Here is a 21,349-nt window from a genome sequence, read left to right on the forward strand (position 1 = left end):
TATGCCTTGAAACATTAAAAAAAATCTTTGAACAGCCACAGAAAACAAAACCCTAATGTGTTGAACTTCAAACCTTAAGATCTTTCAGCCACCTGGGTCCTATTTCAGCAGGCTTCTTCCTCTGAAACCTATTTGCTAAACACAGTGTAGCTACCACGTGTAAGGCCAGATAAGGTGCCACTGAACCGCAGGCAGCTTTTGCCATGGCTCAAGAGGGCGGCACTGACCCCAGCAGACTGTTTTCCTCCTTACCCAAATCTGCCTCAGGCCCAGACAGACAAACTGCTTTCAAGCATCCTCTCATTAGGCACAACCCAGACCACCACTTACTTGTACGGGATGTGTTTGCTCCCATTGACAAGGGCGAGGATGACATTGCCCAGCGCAGGCAAGGAGAGACAGAGGCCAGAGCTTCCCTCGCGGTTTTTGCTGAGCACTTTCACGCAGCTGCCCAGGTCAATAAGGTGCAAGCGGCTGCGACCTCCAGACACTGCCATAAACAAAGAAAGCAGACAGTTAGTGTGGGCCTCCAAAAGCAGCTTCCCAGGAAAGCAAAAGACTCACCATGACTTGTGAAGAGGAAACAACCCAGGAGCCTTCCCTAATTCCTGTTAGCAGACACGGCTGTAGGGGTACTGCCAACACACTGTCAGCCTTCATGGCCGTACACTGCTGTACATTGCTGCCTACTCCGCACCTGCTTAAAAACTGCTGAGTACTCAGTCCTGCAGGCTTAACTCACCAATGTGACTATATTTTTTTAAATATAGCTCTATTAGCCTGTACCTGAGTTGGCGCTTTTTCTGGCTCTGTCACCACTGTTTTTATGTCTGGAAAACTACAGGCTGGGAATTCACCACTTAGTAAGCAAGGATACTTCTCTTATTTTTTCCATCCTGAATACTGTATCTTAAGAAGACACTGTGGCATCTGTGGGGTGTTCAACTTTTCTTCAAGCCTATATACTTTCACAGGATCATTACAGCTAAGAAAAGTTTGCCAAGACATGGGTGATGGATTGTGATGTAGTACCTCTGTTTAAGAACAGTTTCTATAAAACCAGCAATAGATCTTTATGGTTTTTTTTTCTTGTTTACTCTGCATCAACACACTACTTCCAGAGTGAAAAGATGAAACACCAAGATTAATAGCATTTGTTCTCTTTAAAAGTCTATGGTACCGTATGAATCCGGGATGGGAACTATGTAGACTTCACAGAAGTGCTTCTAGCTCTCTACCATCTCAAGACAATTTCCTAGCTGAGTTTTTTCATCTGATCTGGGACCATGCCTCCCCATTCTCAAGAGTTAGTTTAGAAGCAGTCTATAGGAAAAGGCAGATTTATTTCTAGGATCTCAACTCAAAAGGTATAAAACAGAACAGATTCACTAGGTTGGAAGAGAGAGGTAATATCAATATATGGGGGCACAAACACCTTAAACAGCAGCAGAAATACTTTCACATCTGAGTTTACCTCTATGCAAGTTAATTCAAAGCCATTTTGACACAGGATCTCAACCTACACATTTGGTATGAAAAAAGAGAGAAGATGAATGAAGACAGAAGACCTCCTATGGGATTTGTGACTCATATTCCAAAAGTGTATCCAGTATTGCTGTCAGCGATTGTTCAAATACAGTGACTTCTGCTGCTTTAAAGTCCTCTTAGTCCTCTTCAGCTCTATCAGGTGTTATGCAGTACTGGACTTCCATGTATTCCTCTCACCAGAAAGTATCCACAGACACTAAGGGCTCCTGCACTGACTGCAGAAAATTAGGCTGCCTTGGGGAACCAGTAAGGCACCTGCCCCTCTGAAATGATTATGGAGAACCTAGTCTCCCGTCTAAGAGTCCTTAAAACCCTTAAAGAGTCCTGAGTCCTCTAACACCACTATCCTCAGAAGTCTGGAATTCCTTACTTGAGTGTCTTCCAGTCATTTATTTAGAAAAACAAAGAAATGTATTTAATTGCTACTCCAAATGTCTGTAGGTGACTGTACTGAATCATATATAGTAAATATTTCTGTTGCTAAGATTACCAGATGTCAGGGAAACAAAAGAAAATGGAAGAAATCACTACCTTTCAAAAGCTGTCATATTGTTTCCACATACACTCCTATTATACAACTTGAGGAAATCCAGAATAAGGTAACTTAACAGTTGTTTCTTTCTTATTTAATTTACATGTTGAAGTAATATTTTTAAGATTGTAGATACACTTGATTAATCTGAAAATGAAGTTATTTTTTAGGCAGGTTATCCACTAATGTGCCTGGCTACTATAAAGAAGTGGAACATTCTAACACTTGTTTTGCCTATGGTCACAGAGACTTTGCAGAGCTGACAGCTGAAAAATGACAGTGATCCAGTTCTGCCACAATGTCATTTATTTCAATGGTGCTAAGCCTGCTTCATGACATTCCTGGTAATGAATCTAACAAGGAAGTAAGTACAGTACCAAAGCCTTATTCTAACAGTCATTTTTTACCAAAATCACACGTTAGCCAGCCCTTTAATCTCTTATCCCTTAGAAGCTGGGTTTCTTTTTTTTCCCCTTTCTTCCTATCCTTTTTTAATCCTGTTACTGGAATCTATATATATCTCTACTATCTTCATGGGTTTTTTCTCAGAAGTCCTTCATTACAGCAGGAGACAGTGATAATCACTAGGCGCCCTTTCTGAGCAGCTGGAATTCCCCCTCGTTCAGTTATCAGTGGGATCTGACCCTGCCTAGCTTGTAAGGCCACTCAGATATGGGAACTTGAAGACAGGAGCATGCTATGGCCATGAGACAAAGATATAACTAGAGGTAGTAGGCAAATTCTACTCTTTTCTCAATTCTATTCTAATCCAACAGGATCGTGTCTTCTTTTTCTGAAATGATAACCATAAGAAAATAACGTTTTCCCTTTTAGTAATAGTGTTTGAAAGTAGTAGAAAAGGACTGTGTGTACAGGTAAGTAAAGTAAAAAATATGTAGCATTAAATAATTGCAATAATTATTCCCTCAAAATCAGCCATTTTATTCCTACAAACCAGTCTGTTTGAGTATTCACTGTCTTCCTTTTTTCTGCAGGGTGGTTAATTAATAAACCTTTAGATAATTGAGATTTCTGACTGCCAATTCCACAGGGGTTATTACTTAAATACATGCAAGCCACATTTCCATTTAGAGCAACTTTCTGGTTTTTTCTCCTATAAGTACAGTCAATGCAAATTTTCTTCATTTAAACATTAGACATTAATACTGCAGTGGTGATCACCCACTACACATCATGCCTTGCAATCTATTTCTTATTACCAATAACCTATGCAGAGCCAGGAGCTGAAACATATGCTGTTTCTGCAGAATTGCTTAAGCCCATGAATTTAAAGAAGCAGATGTCTCTGGTGTCTTTCAAACAAACATTTTTCCCTTTAAAAAAATGATTATTAAAAAAAATAAAAATAATAATTTTGATGTCAGAGTTTTCTTTTTCAGTGAGGGTGTTTCCTATATTATACAAATCTTTTATCATTGGAATTTACTTACAAAAAACCCTCTCTGTATATCTTTAGTCATAAACAATTTGGGAGACTTGAAACAGAAACCAAATATAATAAAAAAATATTAATGGTGTGAGAAAAAAGAAAGCTTTGAAAATTATAGAAACATAAAAGTACACATGGAGGCACCTTTTCCTCATTTAAAAGTGGGATATGGAAGTAAGACACAAGCCAGTGAAAGCATACTTGGCAAAGAGAGGGAACAAGCCTATCTGAAAACTCCAGACTCTTTACAAAGAACCACAGGAGCCCTTTGTGCACACATAGTTGGGCCAGCAACTAAAATATCATGTATCTCCAATGGTATAGTTTACGGGTTGTCAACATTAGTTCCCAGTTTATGGATTTCCAGCATCAGCTTCCACACACACTGCACTACTTAGGTGCCAAAGAACAGCTAATGTAAGAGTGGCAAAGAATTCCAGTCACCACAATATTTTAATCCATGACCTCAGAGCTATCTGTGAAGTTAATAATAAAGGCCAATTTGAAAAGCACGGGGTTTTTTTCAGATACAGAGGCCCACACATGGCTGGGAGCTGTCAGTGTCTCCACAAGAGCAACTAAAATGACAAGTAATGGTAATAATCCCCAGTGGGCTTTAATGGCCTTTGGTGGGTCTTCACCAGGCACGTGGACAGCCTGCTTGTATGAATGGCCCCTCCCCACACCGAATGGAAAACTCTGCTGATTTTCACCACTAAAGAATATTGTGTGAAGGCCCAGTTTCCAGGCAGCCTTGAAGGAGACAGAGAGGAGCAAGAGGACAGCTTACTTCCGCCTTTGCCGCTCTTCTCCATGCGGTACTGGTAGATGTGCAGCGTGAAGAGCATGTGGGAGTTGCGGTGATCCTCCTCAGCGCAGTCCCGCTGGCTGCTGCGGCGGGAGGCGATGGCGGCGTCCAGGAAGAAGGCGGCCTTCTCTGCCGTAGGGGCACGGAGCTCGCTCTGATTCTGAAGCTGCAGTTAACACCAGGGAGAAATGACTGAGAAATTCCCACACAGGTAAAAACTTCCTGCAATCAACATACGGTGTGGATACACTGGCTTCCAATGTGACCAAAAAGGAGGAGGTGCCCAGTGGAATGAGACCCTACTGACACTGGCAGTGGTGGTAGCATGCCCTCCAGGAACCCTCATGGCTAGAAGTGGGGGAAAAAATTGTGGAAGACACATCAATCCCAAACTCAACAGCTGGTGGGAAACAGCAGCAGAAGGGCTATGTTACCCTTCAGAAAGTGTTAGAAGGAACCAGTCCACAGATAAATCTCAAAAATAACAGGACTGAAGCTTGTGTCCTGCCCCATGGCATATGAAGAGCGGCCCAGAAGAGAAGCCTTTTCCTTGCCTCCTCATACCACAAGCTTATTACACACCTGCTTACAAGCCAGGGCAATCCATCAAATGGAACAAGGCAGGTAATGTACAAACATTCATATTTACTGGACCTCAATCCCTGTCACCAGCCTGCTCTTAACTTTCCTAAGTGACAGACAGCATAGGAGGGCAGATATTGTTAACCCCTCCTAATATTAGGAATGAATGCGTGTTTCATGGCACCTAAGACTAGTCTGTCTGTGCAAGGGACATATGACTGTGCAATCTGATGGCATTAGTTTTGGCAGTACATAGAACTGGCCTACAGCCCATAGGATAGATTTGTCTTGTCTGGCATAAAAACAGAAAGGAGCTCCATGCTCATGGAGTCTGTTCCCCGGCTATAAAATAGCTGACAGCTAAGTTCTCCCAAAGACTGCTTCTGTTTTCACTTTGTGACCTTTATCCCTGAGGAGAGGATAAAGCTGAGGCTGTGCATAGGATTCAGTGACACAGCTGAAGGCTAAGCTCTCTCAGGAAAGAGGGAGTGGGACAGGAAGGAGTTAGCAAGGCCAGCAGAAGGCAGGCCAGTCTGTGGGCTGATTCCGCTAATGTAAGTAACAAGAAAATGTGCATACTTGGAAAGGTCCAGTGACAGACAGTATGACATATGGTGATCACTCATTTGCTATACACACTGCTGATTCTGCATATCTGTATGGCTATAATATAATATCCTCCCTTCGTCTGAGGATTTGGAGAACTCAGGTGTACAATACATGACTCCAGAATGTCTTGTGAGCACACATAAAAAGACTTCTTTCCTTGCAATTTAATTCAATCTTTCACACTGCAGAGATAATAAATGTTTCATAGAGCTACCTCTTCTACACTGATCTAAAATAATTCATTTTGTATATAGCTGTACTGTCTGTATCTGTATGAAAATAAGTTACCATAATGGAATATTTTTTATTATTGCTATTGTGCTAAAATACCTTAGTAAAGAATTAAGCTCTGAGGAGATGCTGGCTGTGACACGGTTACGTAACACATGCAACGTACATACGCGAATTCTTAACTGAGCCATCCATCACCCCAACGGGAACTGTGCAGACTCAAGTCTCTCATATATATTAGACTGCACCAGTTACTGGATACAAGAGGGTGAGATCTCTTGTGATACAGTAAGTATTTCATGAAATGCTGAAGTCAGTAGTTAAGTGAAAATGAGAACCCTAATTGTTATTTAAAATCAAAACACAACTTTATAGTCCTGAAGCAGAATGCAAAAGAATGGAAAATATAACCTAAGTATGCCTAAAAAGCTTAAACCACAAAGAGATAAGACACAAAATTTATTACTTGCTGTTTAAAATCTCACAGTTCATGACTCGTGTGGATGTGAGTCATGATCTCTAGATGCTTGGAGCTGGATACAGGATATATGACCCTGTAGGTCTGTTCCCTTCTCCCTCCATTCCCCATTCTGGAATAAGCAGGGCTCTGCAGGTTCTCAAGAGAAGCAGCCTTTGCCTTTCAAGCTGAAAGAATGTTTTCAAGCTCCAGCACCTTCTTTTGCTCCCTCTTCATCTACTCATACAAAAAGCAGATTTATTCCCTCACAAAAAGCAAAATGAAAGAATAGGTCTCTTTTCCCCTCAAACCATGAGAGGGGGGGAAAAAAAAGACTGTTGAGAATTTCTTATAGTTACCCAGAAAACAGATGAACCAGTTACTCATTCCTGCTAAAACTCCAAATCTGAGAAGAGTTTTTGTTTTTCTTGACTTGCCCAGCTCTGGAATTTACTTTTTGGCAGCAATTAATAAGTAGCAATTAATGATCCCTACAACACTGCTAATGCAAATGTTATAAATAATGTAGTTTATAAGAAAATAAACAGCCACATTAATGGCCTAGAGCAATTTTTGCAGTACTGAAAATATTTTAGATTGTTATTTTTTAAAAGAGAGATTACACTTTTGGTTTTTTGGGGTTTTTTTTAAGAATTAGGTGAATTTTTGTTTTCACTAAATGTTTTCACTTTTTATTACAAATACAAGCTCTTACTCAGTATCAGATATACCAGAGGTACAAATATTTAGGCCAGGAGAGCAGATGGCCCTGCAGCTGCAGGTCATAAAGTTCTTCCATGTTTTAAAGTAAACACTTTCAAGTCTATAAACTTATACTCTGGGTAGTTCTTGAATTTGAACCATCTCAATAGCTCCAGAAAAAAACAAAAAAAGTCATGTTACTTGTTTATAGTGTAAAATTAATCTTGGATTCACCTGCATGCCACAAATGGGGTCTTCACAAAGGTAGACACCTGGGGACTGGCCATCTTGCAGGCTGCCTGTTGCCACTTCTGACAACAGGTCTCTCAGATTTTCCTCCTTCCCCCACACTTCCACCGCAGAAATCCGGACCGAGAAGCGCGCTCCTGTCTTCTCTTTGCGTTCATTAATCAACTTGAATAGCCACGAGATGGCACAAGGAATTATTCCAAGGTTTTGCATGGAATCATCTTTCCCAATCATGGTGTATGACTTCCCTGTCAGGAATGGGGGGATGAAGAAAATATAACATCATTCCCAGGACCTTGAGAGCCTCCTGCTAAGAGAGAATTATCCTGCACAGCTTCATGAAAACAACTTCGCTACAACAAGGACAGTCAGCAATGGGAAAATATAGGCAGGTTGACAAATAGGACAGGGAAAATGCAGATGGAATCTTGAGCTTTTTTCAAAAATCATTACCTCAGGCATTCCCCTGACATCTCCCGTTCCCAAGGCAGGGTGCTGCAGGCCCCCACCTTGCAATGCTGCAGCAAAGTGATTGAATCATGGAGGGAATTGAGCAGAGCAGGAGTGCTATGGTCTCTAAAAGCCTCTGCTTTCAATACTGTAAGTGTGGTGTTCTTTCAATACCTTTTTACTTCAAAGGACTAAATTGTATTTCAAATGCTGGAGTTGAGATTGACATAAACCTGGTCCCAGAATCACACAGATTTTTTTTTTTTTTCATTCAGAAAAAAATCCCCAAAACCAACCAAGTATATGTGATCACTTGGTGAAGAAGTGTGTCCACAACAAATAAAATTTCAGCTGGGTCAAAAACATCCTCTGGTTAAGTATTTTTTAACTCCGCAACTATAACTCTGTCTTGTCTTTGCTGTAAAAGTTTGGTGATTAAGAATAGACACAGAGTACTATCTTAAACTGCTTTAGATGTCACTACATACAATGTTTTTAGGTAAGTTTTCTAAAGCTCATAAATTTATAAGCCTAATGATAAAGGTATACATCCTTCCAGGCAAGTACTTGTGGCTTCTTTACCTTGTTTCATTTCTTATGTTGAATCTATGTGGAAAAAGATCAGTGAAAAGAATAGTTCTATGCAATGTCTGTGTCAAGGTGTGGGTAGGTCCATGGTTTGTGGAATGGTGGTGGTGCGGTTAACAAAGCAACTGCAGAGACTCAACTTGTGCTTCAGCAAAACCCCAGCTAGAATACCTCTCTAAAGTACATGTAGCACTCGTGAGAGCCTGAGTTATAACCTGAGTTATCTGGTGGCTCCCTTTTCCATCTCATTTGGAATCTTGTGTTTGGCAGGTCACAGGGGGGTTAAATATCTAAGAGCTCATCCTAGTGTCACTCCTGCCTGAAGGTCCAGAGGGGCCTTCTGCTGTAACTAACACCAGCCTGCTCCATTCATCGTACCAGACCTGCTTTCTCTCCAGGTTTTGTTGCCTGTAATTTGGGATAATCATCGCCTGATATAGCTTGATCTTCTTTACCACCTGCAAAACTGAATTATCCTTCTAAGTTATATGTGTACATGTGTGGATCTTTGAGACAGTAAAGAATGGAGATCATTGCACACATGCAATAAACCCCTCTTCATTCAAGAAGTACTTCATTCACAATACTGCCAAAGTACAATTAGATAAACATGAACAAAACATGTGGTTACTCTCAAAATCCAGTTATTTCAAAATAATAGTGTGTTAATGATGATGATTTGCCTTTTTATTGCCCTTCCATGAATACCTGAAATGTTATTGAAGCATGTCCAAAGTGTGAACTTTGATCCATCAGTAACATTTAGTTAACCATTAGAATAAGATTTGTTGGAGATACAGTAGGAAGAGGTCAGTAATGAGTGAGTTGCCTAATCAGGGAGTAGAGTATAAACCAAACTATTTGAGTGCCCAGTCACACTCCATAAGAGTATCATCACAAACATGAAGTACTTTAGTGAATACTCATAGTATGCAGCTTGATCAAAGTGGCATTTGGGCAAACCCTCAGCAACACCAAGCACATCTGGAAAACTGTCAGTCACTGTTGGACCATTCATTAATGACTGAAGACAGTCTAAGACCAAATTGCTATAATATTTAAGGTCTGAAATGAATCAATAATTCAAAGGTAACTTCTGTTCCAAAGAACATGCTGTCTAACATTTACACAATAAGAAAATACATAAATGTGCATAAATATATATATAATGTGTATAAATAATATATAATGAATAAATGTGTAAGCAAGAAGTGAACATGTAATACAAGACGATGCACAGATACTTTAAGATACATTTAATTTAATATACACAGACAAATGAAAGTTTGTTTTCCTTAACCTTACAGACTAGCAATCCTGGGTTAAAAATATTTATATTGCTGCTTGAGTAGGGAAATTTAGCAATACCAACCAAGCTTGGCATGACCAAAGCAGAACACGCAGCCATCTGCCCCATTGACCACAGACTGGATCACCTCAGCCACAGTCCCAGCACATACTTCAGCCTGTCACAGGTATTGGGAGAAAAAAAAAAATTAAAAAACAGGAAAGAAAGAAAACAAAAGCATTAACAGTAATAAGGAAAATCATTATTTTCACCAGAAAGTGGTAGTAATGTCTTCCCTGGTCCAGATACCATGTTGAAGTGTCAAAAAGTGTAATCCTACTTGTCTCTTTCATGTGACCTGTGCTGTTGATGGGAATGGCTTTACTTGTGCAAGCACATGAAGCAGGACTTTTGTTCTGGATCAAGTAAGTTTCATTTGCTGATACATCAACATCCTTTGTGCAGTTAAAAAAATACACATATTGGCTTGTTAGAACTGCCATTACAAAGGATTTTAAAATAAAATTTTAAAGTTTTTTAAAAAAAAACTTTTTTTAAAAAGGATTTTAAAAGTTTTGATTAAAAAACAATCCAACACTGAGGAATTTTTGCAGGCTCAATTATTTTCCCAATTATGGACTGAGTTCAATTCCACTAGCATGTGAGTAAGGGATGTAATAGAAACAAAGAGCCTCTTTGGAATTAGCTAGGTGACCTCACATTATGAGTCTTCTCAGCTTTCTGCAGTAGTAGACTCCATTCTGAAGACTGTAGCAGTATTTTAAGTACAACACAGAAATTTACCCCAGGCATTCTTGGATTTAAAGTTCAAGCAGGTTGAATGGTCGACAGTGCTCCTGCAGCAACTGCTTAACAGCAAATGAAACTTGATTAGAATTCACAGTTTAGGGCTTGATGAGAAGCACTTTGCATCCGACAACATATCAGGTAAATTCACCCTAGTTCATGGCTACTTCTAGACTATCTCTAAAACAGAAAATAAAATGGGCCAAGAAAGGCACTGTTCACAGCCCAGCTCTTGAACTGCATCCTGGCATTAGTCTGCAAGATGCTAGCTGCTTGGACCAGGACTAGGTGAGGGAGTGACCTAATGATACAATTTTGGGACAGTATTTTAGATGGCCCAGTGTTCTAGCTCTGATTTATGAATACAGAGCCAGCCTTACAAAATTATGATTACAAAAAAAGTCTTTTTTTGTAATTATACTTTGCAATGTTACTTTACTCTTTTGCTGTCCTCATGACATTTGGGTAACAATAGTTTATCAAACCAAAGTCTAAAAAAGGTAAGAAACCTGAATACATACTCAAAAATAAAGATGGATTAAAATCCCCATCTTCTTATTGCAAACTGTACAATAGAACACTGTAAAAATAATCCTTGATCCCTTAGTTATTAGAGGACTATATTAAACTGTAGTTCTGATCACAACTCTGTAAACACCTAACAATAATATTTTATAATACAAAGTAAGTTATTAATATTGATGATTTGGCTATTGGGCACCATTTAACACATTTACTGAATAATAATTTTAGGAGAAATTATTTACAGCAAAGAATAAAGAAAAAACACCTTGATTCAGCTAAAATTTAATAAACCAAATTCATTATTGATGATCAGGCAGACCAAATTCAGCCCTGATATAAGTATAAGCACTGAAAGTACTACTGCTGCAGCAGAAGTCAATTTGTCTCTGGTGCACACTGCTCCTTAGATAACTCTTCTGATCATCCAGGGCCTACCTGTGATGCATCTTGAGGGAAAACTGCGTCAAATGCAAACATCTTGGGTGGAACCTGGCTGCCCCTTTTCTGGAAAGCATTCTGACCTCCACAGGCCAATGGGTCGTACAGTGTGATTTGCTTCTTACGGGGGTCAACTTTTAAGAAAGAGCTGGACTCAGACGTGTCTCTGGCAAGCGTGGAAGAAATGCGCACCATGACTTTGACCTGTCAGCAAACACACAAAAAGACAAGCACAATTCATTAGTCTGTTGGTTGTTCTGTAACTGGTATGCTGAATGAATTTTCCAGCTACACTTGACCAAACCATATTTGTTTGTTATAGATAGCGTCTCACTGGAAGTCAGTGAACATGCAGGAAGTATAAGGCAGAATTTGTCCTAAACTATGGAGTGAATGAAGCCAGAACTCTCAATCTATTTCAACAAGCAACTTGTGTATTGAGAATTACAATGCACATCACGGTGTTTTAGTGTCGATGCTACTCAAGTACAATGAGGAAGTATTACATCACCTTGTCTTACCCTCAATATAAATTGAAAATTAACTGTACCCTGGTGGCCCAATTAAGAAAGCTGAAAGGTATTCTAGACTGCTAAGCTTTCAGAACTGCTGTGGTTTCTACCAAGCAGCCTGATCAATAAGAGCCCATAAAAGCCAGATCTATAATTTACACCTTTACAATTCTAATCCAAACACAAAGATGAAATGCAGAATTCTGAATGCCATCATCAAAGAGTTGTGAAAAGAGTCCCATTTTAATGGTCAGATTTTGAAATTACCATCAAGGGAGTGCATGTAATAAGCGATAAAAGATTTGTTAAAACATGTTAGCTCACAACTCATTAAATAGCTACATAATAAGATGTTATTCCTGAGACAAAAATAAATCTTCATAGATTTAAAGAGGTTATGCTGTATCCTTAGCTGAGTTGGTAAGCAATTTAGATGAAAGTGGAACTAATGACAATCAATCTAGCTTTGGTTTTCCCTATAAATTCACCATCTGCAGGCATGTCAGCTCCTGACTTTGGAGGGCAAACATCACCTCTGCCAATTCTAGTCACACCTGCACACACCTTCTCCTAGAGCAGATTGGCTTTCACACCAACTAGAACTAGACAGAACTTTTATGTTAATACTCCTTAATCGTATGTCATTTCTATCAAACCCACCCACATTTGGCATGCAAATGACCACAAAGGGTCATGTCAGCATAGGGTGGGAGCACATCTGCTGCTGGAACAGCAGACGCATTCCAGGAGGAGGTTGTAGCCCAAGAAGCTGGGCTGCAGTTCCTGTTGGTCTCACTGAGACTGGTGCTCATTGTATGTAGGTCTCATTTCATGCTGACCCAAGCTCATCTCACATGCAAATAAATCAGCTACTTTGAGAAGTAAAATCTGGGAAGATTCATTTTTGACAGAACTCCTTTGAAGACAACAGAATGAGACCAGAGATTAACTGATATTATTCAGTATTTCTGTGACATCTTCTCTGTCAGTGAGTCAAACTGGTAATTTAACTCCAGTATTTTAACCTGGCAAAACAAGTTGTCATTAAATGGTGAAACGGGCACAAATTCTGCCCACGCAATTTCAGTTTTACAGAATTATCTGAGGAAAAAAGGAAAAATACTGCTTGGGTAGAAATGTGTTCTCCTCCTGCTCAACTGAGCTGCTTATGAAACCTAACCTCTAACTGTAAAAAGCCACCTCTAATGTCTTGCCAAAGGCATTCTTCTGGACCCAACCCTAAGCTGAGCTGACTTCTGCTGAGGACAACAGCAGTCAACACACCCGCTCAGACCACATGAGCTGGGCAAGGTCTGTTTATTCCAGCCCTAGGTCTCCTGGAAGATCAGAAGGGAAGCACTGGTCACGTTAGCAGGAAAGGAAGAGAGTACAACTATAAATCCATGGGGAGCAAGAAAACAAAGAGCGGTATCAATCTTGTGCTGTTTTCTTATTTTCAACTTCATATGCCTTTGGCTTTCTTTCACTGTGTCCCACATTTCTAAGTAGATACCAATATCACAAGTATTAGACTGATCTGCTGGAAAACAAAATAAATGGTATTCTTCAACTACTTTAAATAAAATACTCACTTGCTTTTTTTGCTCTTTCCCTATAAGTCGATGTGTATTTTTGGCTGCTGTGAAACCATGTCCTTCAGATTCTTGATCTTTGTGTGCGAAGGAGAGTTAACTGAAAACTCTGGGCTAAGTTGTTTTGGGTTTTGGAGAATGGACAGTGTGTGAAATGTAATCACCTTTCATAGACAGGCAGTCTAAGAATTCTTTCTGACCTCAAGCTGTATGGGCATGAAGTTTTACCAGCACCTACACTGGCTTTGCTATGGTATAATATCACTGGCATGGGTCTGGATTTAAACCTGTTCACATAAAATCAGATTAATACCTGGCACTTCTTACTGAAGTAATACTGCAAATCCTCCAAACTTCCAACTGCTATATTGATAGAAGCATCAGGTTCCTCTTTCTCAAGAGTAAAATACCAGCTTAACTGAAATCCTAAAAATTTACTAGCATCAGATAAACTGAATGAACCTCCACTAAAAAAAAATAAAAGAAATAAGTGTGCTCAACTCAGAAGCCCCAGAAACTATCAAACAGCATATATTTCTCCTCAACACTGCAAAATATAGACATTTCTCAAGAAAAATACTGCTATTACCATGAACTTTTGTACTTCCTGTATATTGGGGATTTTTGTTTTGAGATGGAATGGTTCACAGAATCACAGAATCACATGGGTTGGAAAAAAAACCCATAATATCCTGAGTTCAGCTGTTAACATATTACTTCAAAGTCCACCACTAAGCCATGTCCCTAAGTGCCATGTCTACACAGAATCCTAGAATAGTTTACCTTGGAAAAGACCACATTCATATGTGTTAGGGCAGAGGAATATCATATCGATTACACGTGGGTATCCTCTTAGCTGGATCACTTCTTACTCATCATGAAGATGTCTGCGTGCCTTGGGACAACATATCATAGGTAATTCTGCTCGCCCCCTTTTAGATCAGCCTGCAGGAGCTGTCTCCATCTGAATCAGTTGTCTGACCCCTTTGCAGGCAGTAGAGAGGAACAAACATTTCTAGCACTTAATTTGCATGTTCTGTTTTATAACAGATGAACTCCACAAATATCTCTTGCTTTCTCTATAGCACCACAGGCATCTTAAAAGTTTAGCTGAGATATAGATGCCTACATTGTAGGCTGCCTAAGGTTATTATTTTTGCTCCAAGCATAATAAAAATGCTCTTTCTGGGCAGCACAGTGCCTGGTCCAAATTCCATAGTGCACACACACACAGATCCGTGTGACAGTCTCCAGCAAAAATCACTTGCCAGTAAAAATAAAGCTAGGCACATGAGTGTCATGGACACAGAATACAAGCAGTAACAAGAGATTATTTGAACTCAACTGGTAGTTTGTAGGCACTAAAATGTTCTTCTAGGCCAGTTTCACACTAGTGCAATCCTTTCAAATTACTCCTGATTTACATTACATTAATTGAGAAAACAATTAGAGCCCATCTGTACAGACTATATGTCCCCTATACGCCACGGGAGCTGTGGCTATAACAAAATCCCAACGGGCAAGCAAAATACAGGCAAACTTCAGTCCGGACAAACACGTTCAGAACTACATATGTAACGGTGGCACAATAAACTAGGCAGACTGAAACAGACTTTAAAACATCTAAGCAAGATATATCTTCTAAAAAGACAGGCAAGCTTGTGGTCAGGGAATCAGCCTGCGGTTGGGGATCTAGGGTCCCTCCTGATGGCTGTATCCAAATGCAGTATGAATGAGCTTTTGGTACAGTCTATTTCACACTGTCCACCTGTACAGGAGGCAGAGTCACAGCTTACTTCACTGCCAGGCACACTGAGACATTCAGCCACTGCCTGGCCTCAAAGAACTGGCAGTAGCCATTTTTTCCACACCCCATTATAAAACATTATTGCTCTTGTAACCTAAATACAAGGATTCAGGCAAAGCGTTTCTCAACAGTGGTTACAACAAGAGTCAATCAGCTAACAGCAGTAGAAATGATGGGAGACCATGGCCTTCTGCTCTGTTGTTTCACAGTCCTTCATGCAATTTATAGCTGGGAGTAAGCAGGGGAGGCTCAGAGTCTGTGCTGGTCCCTGAAAATCCACACCACAGGGGAGGTAGCACAAGAATGGGCAAATGTAACTCAGCCAGCTATGGGGATAGCACAGGAACTTAGTGAACTTAAAAGATTTCAGCTCAATTTAAGGAACAGTCAGGCTGAAGATCACGGTGCTGCTCTGGGGAACTCAGAAATACTGTATGGTTAAATTGAAACTAACTGAAGAGTGAAGTTTAAGAATGCTAATACTTTATGCTTGCAGTTTATACTTAAAAATGTATAAACTGAGCTTCTTTAAAAAGAAGAAAGAAGGTTTTCTGCTTCACTTCCTATGTGTCATTACTCCTTCAGTCCACTGCTACAATTTCCCACTAATCTCTTGTAATTGCGTGTCTCAGAGACACCACCTGCGATTAATGGGACCACTCAGTCTGCCAGAAATTCTCGTTTGAATTCCAGGTCTTGGCAGTTCCCAGCCTTAGATGTACCTCTGACTGTTTCTGTGGGGAAACACTAAAGCAATCTTCTGAGACATGAGCTTTTGGTAAAAAAAAACAACCTGGGCCTAATTTTGATCTAATGTTACACCCATGCAAATCCAGCTGAACTCAGCAAGAATTACTCTACCTTAGGAGTGGAGAGAGAGAATAAAATAAAAAGACACTTTGCATCACTGCTGTGCCTTTTATAGGATACTACTTCTTAATTCTGCTCATGCTGGTAGCATTTTTTAATGTGTTTTCTCTTAGGAGTTTACAGTATTTATGGACTGGACAACTATTTAATCCAACAGCAACCCCATTTACTTCTCTGCATTTCAGTTCCTGCCTTCAAACACATGATTTGTTCTTACATGACTTCTACAGTCATTGAATTCCACAATACTACTCCAGATGTGAAATGCCACAAATAAAAGCAGAATCAGAGCTGTACTGTTCAGGCTTCCTCAACAGGTTTTTGAGGGAGTTTTTGTATATTTGTCTATGTACTTATTTTACACATATGTGTGTGTATTTCAGTTAAATGCAATGTTTTTTGAAAGCATATACATTTTCTGAATATATATATATATATATATTTATTTTTTTTTCATAAATTTCTCTCCAAACAGCAATTTTTGGTACTGGTGGGTTCCTTCATGGGTACCATTCAGTAGCATCAAGGAAAGATCCAGAGGAATTGCTGTATTATCACTATGCTACTGTACTGTAAAAATAAGCATACAACTTTTAATCAACTCTATGAAAATTTCAGTTGCCTGAACCATTTTTCTTTCTCCTTTTTTTATCTAATGCATCCCTATAAACACATCTATTATTTCTCAAAGAAGGAATTTGCTAATTGCAGGATTTTCCCCAGATAAACTCAATTTGTGACCTGTCGCAGGCCTTTAGTTATGTTCATACTCTGTGGAGAAGGACAAAAGTTCAGCACACTCTGCAAAGTAGAACTGGTGCCAAAGAAAGAAAAAAAAAAGAAAGCAGAGTCCAGCCACTGACACTGCCATGTCTCCTGTGCCCACAGGGGTCTGTCTGCAGGACCTGCAGCAAAATGAGCAAGGAAAGTGGGAGCCATAAGCTGTGTCAAATCTGTATCACACACGAATAGCTACAAATACAGACTGGAATGAGGCAGGACAAGCAGAGATCGACACTGGGGATATTATAACTTCCTTCTACTCTTGCCTGTAAGATTTCATTTAGGGTTCATTTATCTAATTACTGCAGGGACAAGGCTAGACAGCTGTTGCTTCAGGCACTGCGCTTGCCTTTATGAGCTGCTTTTCTCATCAATCATTTGAGCGGCTTCTGCTGGATGTGTTCTGGGTAGTGGTGGAAGGCAGGAGCTGCAATGCAGTCACAGGAGACACAGGCCAGCCAGGACTATTGAGCTGTTTCAGCACTCCATCAATGTAATGACAATCACTGGCTGTAGGAACAGCCTTATTGGAGGTTAATGAAGAGTAGGTTTTGTAATTTCTCACTGTTACAGTTGTAAATAATGGTGTGAGACATGCATTTTTGTTGTAGCCAGCCACAAAGTACTACAGCACAAGAAAATCTAGACCATCCCATACACTTGTGCACATACATGCTTTTGCATGAAGGATATAAAGCTTGAAGCCTTTCTACGGTGTGAAGAGGATATGAAACCACCTGTTAAGTATGTTAAAGAATTTTTCGTACAGATCATGAGACAATTAGTTGATCATGCTAACATAAAATCTAGGAGGTCAAGATAAACAAACTGACCCAGAATGCAACAAATGCAGTATTGTATGAGTGGACATTGCTTTCAAGGAAATATGGTCACATTTAGGAAAAAACACAAACCAATAAACCCAGGTGAATTATGCCAGTGTAACCTGGTCAGAAAGCATGTGCAAACAGGCCTTGTTGTCCTCTTTTTCTATTTTCACAAAGGTAACACTTCTAGGCTTCAGTGCTTTGATTCAGCACAAATTCGAAAACACATAAGCCTGATCACTCTTGCTGTTGCTGGAAATGGCTGATATTACTGATACTGATGCTTTGAAAAAACAGTGAAAATAACTGAAAAAGCGATAGCATTAGTATATGCCGGTCTCCTCTTTTTTTACAACAGTTTCTCTATCTTGTGTAATTCCTAAAGCTTTACCAGCTCATCAACCCTATCCTGTACAGCAGTTAAACTAATTTGGACTTCTAGCAATAATGGGAAGTAGTGGCAGCACACTGTATCCAAACAGCAATCACATTATTCAAAAAATTTGCACTTATCATGATTACACACTTTTTCGGTTGGACAATGCAACTTTAAATTTTACTGAATTTAAATAATTCAGTACAATCTGGTATGAAATATACTCAGGTCACATGGCATGGCTCAGTGGTTTCCTGTACTGTTCGTGGCAACAGCAGCTGTGAGTTTGTCACTATGATTTGGTACAGTTGAAAGACAAGGCTGAGCACCAAAACTGTCAGAAACCAGCATATACATCAGACCAACCATTCAGCTCTAACATTCCTCCTTCAGCATTTACTAAATTCGAAATTAACAGAGAGCACTGCAACTTTCGTCTACTCTTAAAAAAATTAAATTAAAAAAAAAAACAAAAACAAAACCGAAAAACCAACCAAAGAAATGAAGATTATCCCATCACGGAAAAAAGCCTCTTCTTAAAGCTCCCCACATGCAGGATGGGCTCCTGGCTTTCCTTTTGCTTCCTTATGATCTCTTTAAAGTAAGTCTGTGTTTCAGAAATGCATAACTGGGCAGCCTGTGTATTGCCTCAAGCAGGAGAAGGATTTTTCCCAGCTTCTGACATTTTCCATATACCTGTACCTATGATGGGACCAACAACAGCCTAACTCAGTTCATGTGCTCAGATTAAATTATTTTTATTTTTTTAATTTTTTTTTTTTTGGTGGGTTTGGTTTGGGTATTTTTGAGAATATATTTAAACATCACTGAGAGTGGCATTTTCATAAGAACTGAACGAGCCAAAACAGCCTTCAACAGTCTCAGCATGAACAACATGGGATCAGCTGGCAAATCTTGCCTTCCCTGCAGTGGAACGGCAGGTATGTAAGCATGCACCCACTGCCTACTGGTACAGTGAGCAGATGCTTACTTAAGGCTCCAGCACACTACTGCAAAAATTTAGTCTGCTTTCCCCACTCTGACAAGAATTTATTTCTCTGTGCATAGTACAAGTACAGTTCTCTGCCTTGAATTTCAAGATCTCATCTTTCCCATGGTGCCTTTCAAAATCAAGTATATATTTCCGTTCACTTCAGTGAAGTTTATGAAGTTTATGTTTAGAGAGTTTCCTCCCTTCCTTTCTTCCTACTTAATACAATTTTTTCAAAAGGCTCTTTAGGCACACAGTATCTATGGTAGTAAATTAAACAAGATAAAAACTGTTACCTGGCACAAAATGGGGAGCTGGAAACTTTCCCTCTAATTTTTGTCTTCTGCTATGGTGAGGCCATATCCAACAGTCTGCAAGATACTCCCTTGCCCACGCTAATTTAAGAACCATGCCCGGAATTGTTTGGGAGAGACAAGTGCCCAACACCCTGCCAGGGACCTTGTTAACAATGCAGGACTACGATGATTGAGTGCCAGTGTGCAGGAATATCTCCTGTTCCTGTTTAATTGATTTTATAGTCTGTACCAGGTTTAGTTCCTTCACAGTAGCTGGTATGGGACTGCATTTTGGATTTATGATGGAAACGGTGTTGATGACACAGGGACATTTTAGTTTCTGCTGGGCAGAGCTTATACAGAGCCAAGGCCATTACAGCTTCTCATGTCACCCTGCCATCAAGGAGCCTGTGGGCGCACAAGAAATGGGGAGGGAACACAGCTGGGATTGATGACCCCAAGTGCCCGAAAGGATATCCCCCACTGTATGGCAGCTCAGCATACAAAACTGGGGGGAGAAGGAGAAAGAGGGAGATGATTAGACTTATGGCCATTACATGTGAGGGAGCCCTGCTTTCCTGGAGATGGCTGAGCACCTGCCTGTCCATGGAAGTAGTGGATGAATTCCTTATTTTGCTCTGCCTGTGCATGAACCTTTTGCTCTTTCTAGTAAACTGTCTTTATCTCAACGTGTAGATTTTTCTCTTTTACCCTTCTGATTCCCTTGCACATCCCACTGGGAGAGAGCGAGCAAGAGGCTGTGTGGGGCTGAGCTGCCTGCCATCGTTAAGCCACAGAATTGTCCCAGTCACAGATCCTTGCACAGCTTAGCCATGTTTAGCATTCTCTAAGTTAAATACAAGAAACTCCGTCTGTGCAGGAGTGGTCTCCCAAGCATGTGATGTGCCATATGTTGCTCTGTTCTGTTCCAACCTGGCTTGATATCTACAGATCCTACTGACAGATCAGCCAAACCCATTAAACACATTTGCGGCATCAGCAAGGCAGGCTCTCTAAAGGAACTTCTCTGCTCTCATGATTGATGACAAGGCTGCTGTCGTTCCTGCTGCCTGCATAAGGCTGCCATCAGCCCCCTGGGGAGGAGGGAGCCAGCAAGGGTGAGTCACTTGGCTCCTTCTCATAGGCTGTCCTCTTATCCTGCTGCTGTGCAGAAAGACTGAAGAGAACTTTGCTTTGCTTATTTAAGCTTCCTCTTAGAAACTTGCCCTTCCAGCAAAACATGACTGAGCTGTCACAGAGACTGGTGTTGACATAAAGCAGATGCAGTATCAACAGTAACAGTATCTCAAGCACGTGCCTTGATAATTATGTCTGCCATATTATTTCTTAAAACCCCAGTTTCCCTTTTTGTGAAGCTGTGAAAGAGGTGCATAGGATGAAGCTTGGTAAGTATAAGCAGCAGGTCTTCTTACCACTAATTAAAGAAAGTGTAGCACTGAGGGCTTCACATTATATATTCTCAGGAGATGTGAAATTCCAAGATGGACACGGCTCTCTGGTTTTTTGCCTAAGGAAACAAGAATTTCTATGGAAAGAATGCAGATAGAAGACAAAGTTTCCCTTTCACATGTCTTTGAGATGTCTTTTCAGTGCTAGAGAAACAAAGGATATACAGGTATTGCAAAGGGATGTATAATCACAATTGTAAGCTTTTCCATTATTTATAAAGATTATCTCCATGACTGCATACAGAAGAAGATTCCCCAGTCCGCACATAAAAGTGTACACCACGGCACCATAAATAACAAGCAGCAATACAATCAGACAAGGATTTACATTATTTAAACCGAGCCAGAAGTGAAAATTTGCAGTTTAATGCATATAAGGGAGGAAAAAAAAAAAATGTGTAAAACTTTGGAGTGGCAATTGGTAATGACAGACAGTAAATAAAAGAGATTGTTCTAACTAGAAATATGGGAATTCATAGTGAGGAAAACATCCCAAAGAAAGCACAGGGTCACATTGTGAAAGAGAGTCTTTATAAATGGAAGGGGGTACAATCATTATATT

At 40.0% G+C, this 21,349-nt stretch overlaps 1 protein-coding gene across 4 annotated transcripts in view; it reads right to left on the minus strand.

Annotated features, from left to right (window-relative positions):
* KIF26B (kinesin family member 26B) overlaps positions 1-21,349 on the minus strand; it is a 277,653-nt gene that overhangs the window by 53,970 nt on the left and 202,334 nt on the right. For all 4 annotated transcript variants that reach the window (XM_086878160.1, XM_086878161.1, XM_086878163.1 and 1 more), the window contains 5 exons: positions 11,262-11,468; positions 9,579-9,672; positions 7,154-7,416; positions 4,321-4,504; positions 331-490 (listed from right to left, as the gene is read on the minus strand). In XM_086878160.1, coding sequence (XP_086734286.1) covers positions 331-490; positions 4,321-4,504; positions 7,154-7,416; positions 9,579-9,672; positions 11,262-11,468 — 908 coding nt within the window. The remainder of the gene's footprint in view (positions 1-330; positions 491-4,320; positions 4,505-7,153; positions 7,417-9,578; positions 9,673-11,261; positions 11,469-21,349) is intronic.

The sequence above is a fragment of the Cyanistes caeruleus genome, chromosome 2 (genome assembly GCF_971803275.1).
Source record: "Cyanistes caeruleus chromosome 2, bCyaCae1.hap1.1, whole genome shotgun sequence".
NCBI lineage: Eukaryota > Metazoa > Chordata > Aves > Passeriformes > Paridae > Cyanistes > Cyanistes caeruleus.